The sequence below is a fragment of the Phaethon aethereus genome, assembly GCF_964289735.1.
Source record: "Phaethon aethereus genome assembly, chromosome: 4".
Taxonomy (NCBI): domain Eukaryota; kingdom Metazoa; phylum Chordata; class Aves; order Phaethontiformes; family Phaethontidae; genus Phaethon; species Phaethon aethereus.
Genome location: NC_138578.1, coordinates 76,978,223 through 76,991,297, shown reverse-complemented (window position 1 = coordinate 76,991,297; position 13,075 = coordinate 76,978,223). Strand labels below are relative to the sequence as shown.

At 40.3% G+C, this 13,075-nt stretch overlaps 1 protein-coding gene across 1 annotated transcript in view; it reads right to left on the bottom strand.

Moving 5' to 3' along the window:
- Positions 1–3,649: 3,649 nt before the first annotated feature.
- FAM53A (family with sequence similarity 53 member A) overlaps positions 3,650–13,075 on the bottom strand; it is a gene marked incomplete at its 3' end in the record, with an annotated part of 51,197 nt that continues 41,771 nt past the window's right edge. Inside the window, exon 4 of the mRNA XM_081999627.1 lies at positions 3,650–3,973. Within this exon, the coding sequence (XP_081855753.1) occupies positions 3,650–3,973 (324 nt within the window). The remainder of the gene's footprint in view (positions 3,974–13,075) is intronic.

The window sequence follows — 13,075 nt, the reverse complement described above, 5'->3', positions numbered from 1 at the left end:
CACCAAGGGGTCCAAGGATAAGCGGCCACAGTGGCAGGGCCCCAGATCCCAACTATTTGCTGCTGGTCCCTTTATAACGCTGAGGGAAAGGCACAGAGATGTGGTGGAAGCGGCAGACCACAGCTCCCGGAATCAACAATGTGAAGCACAGGATTATCTCTGGTCTCACCAAATGTATCACCATTTGGGAACCCTAGCCTGAAGCTCACTTTTCTTCTACCAGAAGGACAAACTGCCAGATCCCTTATCTGAACTAGTTGGCCTGACTAAATTTAGTGCCTTGCTGAAAAGGATCTTGTCTTTCCCCACCATCTCCTCCCTGTCGCAACCGTTCTACAAGTTGCCAAGACTACTTTGAATTCTAATGCTATCTTATCTTTTGCATCTGTCCAGCTTCCTGTTGACTGCAAATTTAACGTGCACGCTACTTTGTGATCCAGGTTGCTAATAAAAATGAAAGATAAGTGACCTAGAGCAACTCCCACAACCCCATGCAATACCATCTTCCTTTCTGACGCTGGGTGCAAGTCGGAAGGAAACCACTCCCAGAGCAAAGCTGCTTACAGCTCAGCTCAACCCACTTCCAAATACAATCCAATCTCTGAAAGCATGCTTTCCCTTTTTTGCAAGCCACCTTCTGTATTTGCCCAACAGCCACTACAGATTTTATCCTATAATCAAGTGCAACAAAGGTGCCAGATTCATCATCTGTGAATTTCTTTGGGACTAGGACTTCAGATCTTGTGGGCAATGCAAAGTGAAGTAAGGTTTAACCAATAATTCCTTTTACACTTGGTTCTCAGCAGGGATTACATTCGCACCTATAGACAAAGTGCACAGATTCCTTTCTGCAGATTTCATTTGCCAGTGTTACTGCACAGCTGTTCAACTACTTATTTTCCTGTCACCCACTAATAAGAGCCTAAACTAGATAATTACTACTTCCTACTTTCATGGAGCTTGTTCTTCAGTACCTAAACCCACTCCTTTCTGCTTGTTTCCATGAAAGGGCTATTTAAACAGCTGGCTTACCAGGAGATGGAGTCCTGCGTTGCCATAAGCAAATGTATCTGTACCTTCATTCGGAAACCCCCTTCCTACCCTAAGCATGGAGGTAGGAATACGGCTTTGTGTCAACTGAAAAGAGCGTACGTACAGAAGGGAACTGGAGAACCTTACCTTTGAGGCTAGATAAGTCAATTCATCGAAATCAGAGCCAGACCATATTTCAGAGCAGTAAATATTATCTGGTCCTCTACTCTTGCCTTTATTTTATCATCATCCTCTTAATAGCTTCAGTTCTTGGTGGGGGTTTTTTTGGTGGTTGTTTTTTTTTCCTTGGCAAAGCACATCTTGCCTCCTTTTATTCATACCCTTTAAGGTTGTGGGTTTTTTTCTTTTACTTCTTCCTTGGGGGAGGAAGAGCCAAACGGATTGCCACATTAGCTTTCTCATTCCATGCCATTACACTTTTAACTAGAGTGCTTTCAAATAGGCAAATTAGCTTTTAAGTGATCCCAGTTGTACTATTGGCCTTTGCCACAATCCTGCATTAAAGCTGATTCAATTTTACTTACCTCTATTGCTCAATTAAGAAAGAACATACAAAGAGAAGTGTAGTTCTGCAACTAGTAACTGCAGTCCAGGAGGGAGCTGGGTTGTTCCATTACCCATGATGATCCATCACCGCACTATAGCACATTTGCCATCTACCCACAAGGGGAAACTACCTGCACCTCAACTGCCACTTCTTGAAGTAGCTATTTCTTGAGGAAGTAGCAAGAATAGTGATCCTCACTTGCATAAGATTTCAAATAGCTTTGTGCACGTATACGCTACCATCTATATGCTCTGTGCTAGACCAGAGCAAGTATCTGTGCTGAGACACACACGGTTAACAGAAGCTTCTGAAGGAACTGAAGTCTTTGCTCCAACAGCAACTCCTTTATTTACTCATCTAGAAAAAGGAGAATGATTTTTGTCAGTGAGCAGCTTCTTTCTCCCACACAATCTATATTAACATATCAAGAACCTAACCAGTCTTTCCAGTGTTCTTGCACCTTACTACACACCTATACCAGTATCAACATCACAGATCATTGCCATTCACAGTTGTATATGCAGTAGGAGTCATAAAAGCAAGAAAGAAGTTTAGAGCTTCTTACTGGCTACCCAAACTTTAAAAATTTTGTATAGCGTTATATAAGCTGGTTCAGTAATTAAGGGTCAATTCTCTATGATCAAAGGCTGGCCTTAATCACAAGGATGGAGTCTGTGTCATACTTTGCCTCAGCCTTTGTCATGTGGCTCAAGATATTTATTTCTTATTTTAATCACATTCCATTAGCTGACTTAAAATATGTTGCTGTATTTTGGTTTTATGGCACAAGTTACTGCAGGACTTGGCTTGCTTAAGCAGACTAACATGACACACTGAAATGCCATAATCTGAACTTCCCCATTTCTATCCAATTTAAAACCATTTTGAGAATAATTTCCCCCTTGTTCACAAAAATCCTTATTGTAGCTGAACAAAATAAGTATGTGTTGCAATAGTCTGCATTGATTACAGTATTGCATTTGAGATGATTACAGCATATGTAATCACCAAGACACACTTTTGGGATCCAGCACGATTTATCCCCAGCTCCCCAGACTAACTTGACTTCACGTTTCAGATAACCAGAAATCTGCCCTCCCCCTCCACCCAATTCTGCACAGAAGTACCACATTACAGAATCTGTCACAAACTACACATTTTCCACTAGTAAAATTCACAAGCAGACACAAGTGCAAAGCAAAATGTCATTTTATTTAATTCAAGGACTATTTTCCTTCTAGTATTGCTGAAGGGATCACCTCCTGGGGAATTGATCATTACAAAGTCCCTGTCTAAAAGTTCAAGTGCTCTTGTACATTCTTTTGAACCACAGAAAACATAATGACCAAGTAGGTGGGCAGCTACTTGCAGTTTTATCCCACCTAAATTAGCATTGCTTCAGGCTAGAAAACAATTCAAGTAGTAAAATCATGGAAAATGTTAACCTTTAAGGTCACTACCATATTTTGATCAAAAAGTCCTGAATGTATGAAAAGAACATTTGTACATGTTATGAAGTTTTTTTAACCAGACACTGACGAAGATGGCAGTTAAGTATTTTGGACCAGTTGCCAACCAGATATTTAAGAGTTCTTATCTGAAGGTTTATTACCAATTTCATTATGCAATTCACTTTCCACATTAAGCTCTTTAACAAAAGCAACATATACCCGCACCAGAATCACTGTAGACAGATTAGTTTTATAGAATGCCCTTCTGAAAATTCATTTCAAAATAGAGATGCTTTTTCTCCAGAACTGTAAAATCCATAAAAATGCAAAATATCTGTTAGGAAATTTTTAATCAAAATTATTCCTTAATGTTCAAAATAACTTTTAACCTCCTACTTTTTTGTTGTCATCCACATATTGATCAACAGACTAAACAGGTAACAATGGTTCACGTTCTTCCCCCACCTGAAACATTTCTTCTAACACAGGCCCAAGATAGGCAATACAGAGATTCAGGGACATGGATTATGCATGGCAAAGGTAATCCTCTATCACTTTAATTTAGAACAATTCTGATTCTAGCACACAACTTTGACTCTCAGTTGTTTTCAATCTGCTCTAGGTCCAAGTCCCCACAGTCTAGAGGAAAGATGCCTTCTTCAGTGCTCTCACAATCACTCGTGTCCTCATCGCTTTCACATACTGCAGCTGCTTTCTTATAATCCCTTGTTTTGAAGCTACCTTGGCATGACCCATGATGCCTTACTTCATCCAGCTGTTCTTTCATCGGACTGGAACCGGGGGTGATGATGTTCATAAGATCATTTGAGTCACATGGGGATGACACAATTGTCTTCATTTGTGTGTCATCATCATCATCTTCATAATCAAGGGAGCAAAGACTTTTGGAATTTTTTAAAGTCTGCAATTAAAAAATACATGAATATATTAACCATGACTGTACAGAAAAAGAAGAATAAATTCCTTAAACTCTTGAATGGATTGAGAGTACGTATTCAAAATTAAGAGTGACACATGTTTAAAGTAATCCTGGAAACAATGAGGGACATGAAGAAAAAGGGAAGAACGGTATTACTAGGTAATCTGGTTTCACACAGGTATTTTGCCTATGTAGATTCCCACCAGTGAGAAAAACTACCAGGTTTTTTTTTTTACGCAGAAAAGACTTAAACCTAGCTTCAGTCAAGTAAATGAGGAACTACAGATGCCCAGTTTGATGTATTTGCTTTCTGGCAAATCCAGAGCATAGCATTTGGTAACATCAGCATTTAGGTCAAACAGCTGCACTGCATCCTAGTCAACAATTAACTTCTCACAGTTCCAAAGCGTGCAGATGATGAGCCCTCAGGCCTCAGAGCAGACAGCAAGAGTCTGCAAGGCAACTAGCACATTTGGGTAACCTCAAAAGAGGAGAAAACCAAGCTTCTACTGGAAGCATCTTGCTCCAGAGTCAGCTTAGTTCATCTTACATTTGGGTACCATTTGAACAAGAGCTCAGGAATTTGAGCAATTCTGTTTAAATGAAAAGTATATTAAAAACAGAGCAGCACTCACCTTTATTTAGACAAAGGAAAAAGGAAACCTCAGTAAATGTGCTACCTCTGACCCTCAGATAAAGGAATAAAATGCCCAAGTTCCTCACATAACTGTAAGAGACCCTGGACTAGAATCCAGAAGCAGCATTTAAGAAAAAACAGAACTACACAGACAACAGAAGTTAGATTTCAACAAGTGAGAAACTTCTAAATTCTGCCTAATACAAACACACAGTGGGAGGAAGGTGAAATAGTCAGGGCGCCTCTCAGAGGTGGTAAGGGCCAGGAGAATAAAGTTGTGCTAGCTTTCAGTATCTTACTGGTTAAGTGACTCCAGTCTCAGATACACACAGAAATCGTTTTATTACAAGTAGATCCACAGGGAACAGAACCAACTTTCACACCCATTTTCAGCTTCCTCTCCCACTTTCTCATTTCTTAAGTATTTTATATTTGTTGATATAGTCAGATGAAATAGGAATATTGCAACATTCCTAGTATGCTATATTCCAGATGCTCTTCCAGAGCACTGGATAATCTTTCTACTACATCACTGCACATCAACAGCCACATGAGCAGCTGACCAGTATTTTTGGGTGGTGTTTAAACAAAATCAAAAATTCACAAGAACTCTGAGTCAGCCTTGCCAGTATACAACTGGCTGAAGGAGAGGAGAGTGAGGAAGCCTCGCTGAGGTCAAGTGATTTACCTGACCCCTTAGGGTCAACATTACATATGTAACATCTTGCAGACAAGCCTGCTACCACTCTGAGTTCATACAGTTCCTTGGACATCCCTACATCAAATCTACACAGAAAGTTTGAGGGAAAGTATGGGTAAAGGTAAAATGCAAAACACTTGAGTTTCGGAGATCAATCATAGCACAGCTAGGCTGAGAAGTGAACAGCAGAACTGGTACAGGATGGTGGGTCACCACAGAACCCTTGGGTTGGAAGGGACCTCTAACGGTCATCTAGTCCAACCCCCTTGCTGCAAGAAGCAGGAACATCTTCAACTAGATCAGGTTGCTCAGAGCCTGGTCCAGCCTGACCTGGAATGTTTCCAGGGATAGGGCATCTACCACGTCTCTGGGCAACCTGGGCCAGGGTTTCACCACCCTCAGTGGGAAAAATTTCTTCCTTAGATTCTGTCTAAACTTACCCTCTTTTAGTTTAAAGCCATTACCCCTTGTCCTATCGCTACAGGCCCTGCTAAAAAATCTGTCCCCATGTTTGTTATAAGCCCCCTTGAAGTCCTGGAAAGCTGCAATAAGGTCTCCATGGAGCCTTCTCTTCTCCAGGCTGAACAACCCCAACTCTTCCAGCCTGTCCTCACAACAGAGGTGTTCCATTCCTCTGATCATTGTTGTGGTCTCCTCTGGCCCCGCTCCAACAGGTCCATGTCTCTCCTATGCCGAGGGCTCCAGAGCTGGACGCAGCACTGCAGGGGGGCCTCACCAGTGCAGAGTAGAGGGACAGAATCCCCTCCCTCGCCCTGCTGGCCACGCTGCTTTGGGTGCAGCCCAGGACACCGTTGGCCTTCTGGGCTGTGAGCGCACATGGCCGCCTCATGTCCAGCTTTCCATCCATCAGCAACCCCAAGTCCTTCTCGGTCAGGCTGCTCTCCATTCCTTCATCCCCCAGCCTGTACTGATACTGGGGGTTGCCCTGATCCAGGTGCAGGACCCTGCACTTGGCCTTGCTGAACCTCATGAGGTTCACACAGGCCCATTCCTTGATACCATCATTGGTATCTCTCCATAGATAACCCTGCAGCAGTATTCCCCAAGACTGCACCACATAAAACACCTGTGAAGTCACTTGTCACACTAGTGAAGTGCAGTGCTCTTCACTATGGATCAGAGGTGTGTTATGCCTGTATTGCACAGCTCTTCTCTTGCTCAAACAACTTTGATATGTTATAATATGCGTGAGATCATTAGTTACCAAGTCATAGGTTTCAGGCCAGAAGGATCTAAAAGGGATAATCTAGGCTGCTTTGACAGACATAAAACAAGACTTCATTCAGGAGTTCATTTATGCAACTCCAAGACCTGCATCCAAAGATCAACTTTCAGAAAAAAAAAGATTGACTGTTGACCACAGTTCTGTCAGGAGGAATTTAAAGTCTAGCATCAGCAAAATTGATAACATTGCACAATCAAAAAGCTTTCTATTTCCAAATTTCAACCCCCTATGAAAACAGTTTTGGTGTAGAATACATTCCTGTTTTCAAAACATTTCTATATAGCTTACAGCTTATTCAAGTACAAACATTTGAGCTCATTTTCATGACTAAGAGGTGTGAATTTCATACTTACTTAAAAGCAAAACAGTATATTTTTGAAGTAGAAAGTGTTATACGATATTTTAATCCTAATTCTACCTCATTGCTTTGAAAAGAACACTTTTCCTCTTGTGTATCTCCATACAGGGGACAGTATTTTCTGTTCTTTAAATCTTATAGTAGGTACTGGGAAGGAAAGGGATCAAATAAAAAGCTTTGGAAGTTCTGCTTTCAATGTTTTAAAAAGGAATTCCCAAGTCCCCCTTCAAAAAAATCTTTTATTCAATTTACTGCTAGAAATTAATCCAACCACACAGCTGTCTTTCTAGAAGGTTTGTGTACATAAATGGAAAATTGCCTGTTAGCTCTACTGTGCTGAAACCACTTGAATGGGAACTTTTAGCCGGTTTCAACACAACAGCAAGTGCATTCAACTGGTTCTTTGTTCACCTACTTGTCACAACCGCACCACCGAACTAAAAATAGGTGGATTTATTATCTCGCAGCACAATCCCACTTCTTTCACAAAGCAAAAGGTAGAAATTGCAATGCATTCAAGCCTTCTAAACTGCAGCTTTACATGTTACACTGGTACAGTACCACACCTTTCAAGCACAGTTGTGCTCAGTGGGGAGCCTGCGAGTACTTGCTCAATGGTCCTCATTTTATAAAGGATGCTGAACTAACAAGACAAAAGAGTCCACAGTTGGCAATGGACAGAACTCAATCAGCTAAAAGTATTCTTTTGTGTGATGGAGAAAAAAAGAAAAAAAACCCTCAGTTTTAAAAGAAGTGAGGCGATAAAATGCCTGAATATTAAGAAAAAAAAACTTTGTACTGAAAACAATGGTGGGGAAGGAAATAAAGAAATCTCTCTAGACCCTTGCCATACAAAGCAAACAAGAAAGGCCCAGGGTAGCTTGAAAGGAAGCTCATGTCTGCACTCTTTACTAAACCTCCAGTTCAGAAGCCCATAATACATCACTTTCCAAATATAAAAAGCAATAAAAAGGTTGTTTTTGTTTTACTAACAAAACTAGAGCACTTGCTACAGTAGTCAAGGGAAAAATAAGTCATTTATGTGCATGAAAACCTACTGTATAATGGAAGCAGCAGTTCTCATGGTTCTTCCTCATGCCCCCATCATACACAAAGTTCACCCATTTTCCCCCTCAGTTTTGAATGGGGGTGGAAGATACAGCTGCTCTGAAGAGGTGCAGCTGAAGCAGCTGGCACAATGCAAGGAGCAGAAGAAGCCTGAAGCCAAAAGCCCTAAGCCCGTCCTACCACTCCTCAGCACTAGTCATCAGCACAGGACAGGCTGCTCCCTGAAGCCATTGGCTTCAGACAAATTAGACTAGTTACCCAGCTTGCTTTCTGTCCCACTCTGACTTTTGCTTTTGACTGCACAACACAAGAGATGATGCTTTGAGAGATACTGGCACACAGGGTGTCTTGACTGTTAAGGTCTCTGTAAGGGGTATGAAACGCATGGGTGATGCAGTGGTCCTCATGATGCGGCGAGCCTGGAATTTCCTGGAATATCAGCAACCAACCCAAGTGTAAAACACTGAAGAGGCAGCCCAAGCATGACTTTTTCTGTTGCTTCCCTGTACCTAACCAGTCAATAGAGATGGGGAAGGATCAAGTTAGATGGGCTGCATTTCCCTTTGAGGGCTTCACAGGTCCTTATTTCACTTCCTGGACTTAGGTTTCCTATAGATTACTCAGACTGGTTCAAAATGAAAAATGCCTTTACTGTTGGTAACTCATACCACAGTTGAGTTGTAGATCAGAAGTACCACATACAGCATGTACTTGTATCTCAGACACTAAGCTATTCCCAAAGAGGTTACAGTTTAGCCTCAGCAATAATGAAGTCCAATCATGCTACAAATTCATTACATTGAAGAGACTTCATTTCATTTCATGAAGCTAAGAGGGAGACTTACAGAAGGACTTAAAGTAAGAACAAGCTGTCACAAAAGACAGGTCCTAAACAGCTCATTGAATCATGTTGAGAATTGCCTTCTGCACATACCATCACCTGATTGACATCACATCCTACCACAAATAGATGTGAACAGTGTCCCTCCCTGTAAACTGAATTTTCACTTCATGCATCTAATTACTGGCATTAGTATCATTACCTGGGACGATTCAAGTTGGAGACATGTACAGTGTTTATTGTAAATCATTAGAAATGTCAGGTGGTTGTATAGATTAAAAAAATATCCCATCACAGCCCTAATCTCTGCATCTGTTACTATGCATAAAGTGAAAAATAGTAAGAACAATGCTATGTTTCTGTAATAAACTATTAACCTTTTTGTGGAGTAAAGCTCTTGACATTTGACTCTGACTTTTCTGTCCTGAATTGCACTGAGCATTTTGTGAACACTTCAGCGTTCACAGATAACCTTAGCTTTAAGAAGCTTGCAGTTGAGATGAAATACTGCTTCATCGGTATGAAGTAGTAGTGACAGAAAAAATAATATAGTATTCTTCATAATGTTATATGCTTGAAGCCTGCCAATACAGTCTAAAAGTTAAAAAATAAAGTTAACTGGGAAACAATTTCTCCCTGCTCAAATGAGAAAACAAATGCGTAGAAATACATTAAGTTTAATTCAAGTGTCTAAAAAATTGCTTCAGGTCAAAAAACATTGCAGATTTTTAAACTATGCATTTGAAATAAAAAGTCTTTTTTTCTTGCAGTGAGCTACAAACCAAGTAGTTAAAAAACATTTCTACCTTTGTATTTTGTGGAAACAGAATCAAATCCCTAGAAAATTCCTGACACCTTCATAGGCAAAAATCTAATCTCCGATCAAATTCCCTTTGGGAACCAAACATGCTGTTTGCTTTTTGTAACGTTGCAGTTATCACTCATTTTCCTAGAATTTTGACATGTATTTTTATATTAAAAAATGTAATGCTTATTTCATCATCTAAAACTGGGAAGCAGAAAAGACACAGAATACTAGATATGAATGAGAAAGGGCAAACAACCTCCACCATATTGCCATATAATTAGACACTTAACTATAATAACTATTCCTTTACACCAGAGATAAAATTACTGCTACAGTTCTTGAAGTCACAAATAAGGTAAACCCTATTTGCAAAGCCAAAGACCTAGTTAAAAATCAATATAAGCTGACACACAGCTATATAGCTATGACTTTAAATGAAAGTTGTTCAGTACTTTGTCTCTGCTGTACCTTCAAAGGTTATTTTAATTTTTTAGATGTAGGTGTCCGGGAAGAGAAGTAAACTGACATCAACTCATTTTACATCAGATGCTCAGCAGCATCATGAAGTAACAGGCTTTCATCTTCCACTAGCCAGACTGTTCTACATTTAAGCATGCCGTTTTCTGGTATAGTCTGCCATGAAAGTTGATCTATTTATTGTCCTAGATTTTTATGCTTATACTCTAAATTGTGCCACAGTATCCTTATAAGTTTTGTTTATGAGCTGTAAGAAATTGTGATTTAAATTTGGCTTTTTATTAAGTGCTATCAGTTGAAAAAATACTATGCCTTAATGAAATAGAAATATCTATGGGAAGTGCTGAATTTGTCTAATTATACTCACATATGCAAGAATACAAAGCTGTTCATCATGTGAGATAACTGACAGAAACCATTGGAGTAATTAAAGGTCTACAAGTGAGGAAAAAAAATACAAAGACTGGGGCAGGGTTGGGGGACCAGTTCTCTGCCTGAGCGCCACTGCCGTCCACACACATTGGTCACCCACACTGGTGGGGAGATTTTGGGAACACTCATGCACTGGAGTCTTCAGACCTGTACAGCAGCGTACTCTGGGCTAAGAAACTTTGTAAGACACAATTAAAATCACTGCCATCAGACCACTTTTGCAAATAGCCACATGTGAAGTCACAGGCATGGCAGATCCCACATACAGCAGGGCTCACAACCACCACAGATTAAGTTCAGCCTAACATCTGCCTCCCCCTTGCCCCAGAGTCAGACAAAAATTATTCATGATACACACTCCACATATGAAAGCAGGTTTCCCATTAAAACTAAATATCCTCTCCACATCTTTTCCTTGTAGTGGTTTGCATAGATCATCTCAACAACTGAGAAGAAAACCCACAGGCCCCCTCAGAGCTATTAGCTTACCCCTCTATGTGCTTAGTGTGCACATGTGCTCAATTAAGTTTCAACATTAAGTAACATAAACTAAGGAATTTAAGCAGATTAAAGAAGAGTGTCAGTCTAAAGGTGTTTCTCTAAACGAATTTAAGCAGATAAAGCACTACGGCCATTTTTAATTCATTGCTTTCTAAGTCCCCATCCAGCCTGATCTGGAATATTTCCAGGGATGGGGCATCTACCAGCTCCCTGGACAACCTGGGCCAGGGTTTCACCACCCTCAGTGTGAAACATTTCTTCCTTAGATCTAGTCTGAACCTGCCCTCTTATTTTAAAACCATTACCCCTTCTCCTATTACAACAGGCCCTGCTAAAAAGTCTGTCCCCATCTTCCTTACAAGCCCCCTTGAAGTCCTGGCAGGCTGCAATAAGGTCACCCCAGAGCGTTCTCTTCTCCAGGCTGAACACCCCCAACTCTTTAAGCCTGTCCTCACAGGAGAGGTGTTCCACCCCTCTGATCATTTTGGTGGCCTCCTCTGGACCCTCTATGATTCAACAATAATACTAACATGAAGGGGGCAATCATATATGGCAATTTTCCCCTTATATAAAACCCAAGCCAACATTAAACTGCTTTTTAAAAAATTTAGAGTATGGATTTTTAATTAATATGTAGGCATCTTACATCTTCTAATTCTATGGACCTGTCAGCTGCAACCTTTTACCTTTCCTGTTTCAGTAAGTATAAATTATGCAGTCTATTATGAGAATGTGGAATTACATTCTACAAACATCAGATCTACCTATTTTCACCTGTATGTAATTAAATAGAAAAAGTCACAACTATTAGTACTAGTCCAGCAGGCATAAATACCTACAGCTGCTATGAATTATTTCATTAAAAAAACCAGAAGAAGCTCACACAGTAGATTTAACTGTTCTGAACTGTCTGATAATCAATATATTGTCAAACAAGGTGAAACATAATGACATTTTCTTTGTTCAGCTGCATAATACAGTACAAGACTTTGGCCAGGGAGAAAAAAAGATTAAGAAGATTAAGACTTCAAAACAGCTACTAGATACAGCAGCAGTGTTCATCTGAAATGCACTGATGCATTAGAACAGAGGTTTCCTCAAAGGCAAAGCACCACCACAGAAAGACAAGACTCAAAGAGGGCACTGAAATACAGCAGTGAGAGTGGCCTGGAAGATGGGTTCTAGCTCTGTTCTTGCTTAGGCAGCAGCTGCAGTCTGGGGTCTCTTACAGGACCAAATACCACTGCTCTGCCTCAAGGGAAACAAGTGTCTTTTACACCTTCATCCAGTTGTGTTTCTACTCCTCGCTTGACCCTAAGCACATGTCTAATATGGATAGTGGATTTATCCACCTTATGGATAAACTGAAGAGCTGTACAATGTGGAATTGGGTCTCTACTGTGCTTGAGCTGCACAAACTCCAGAGGCTTCAGTCTGGCAAATTTGCATCAGCCAACTGCATTAATGAGTGATGGTGTGATGAACAAACAGCTGCACCAGTTGCACCCATACAGGGATGATGAACACATCTGGTTTTGTAGTAGAATGGCACAGAGGGAAACAACATAAGCACATGTTCTCTCCCAGCAGAAACGATTCATGTTTTGCCAGAGTTGTTCCATCTTTTCTGATTGAAAAACTTTTACCTTTCCTTTAAGAAACAAACACAGGCTCTGGAAACAAACAACTTAACATGCATACTACCAGCTTCATTAATACTATGAAAGAATGATTTTATGAAGATTTCATTTTTAATAATATCTAATTCATACATATTTTAGAAAGATGCATCAAGTTTTCTGCATTTTAAATTGGGAAATAAGGAAGCACACATCATTAACATGAGCTACACACATGTATCTCTTCAGACATATACTAAAATACTTTACAGTTGCTCAAAGTGTTCATATCCCTTAACAGTACAAGAAAACTGTTTTGCAATATCATCTCTCAGTATTCTGCTTTTTGGATCCTGAATGCTAGAGACGCCACCCTGGGTAGCCAAAGCCTTCTAGT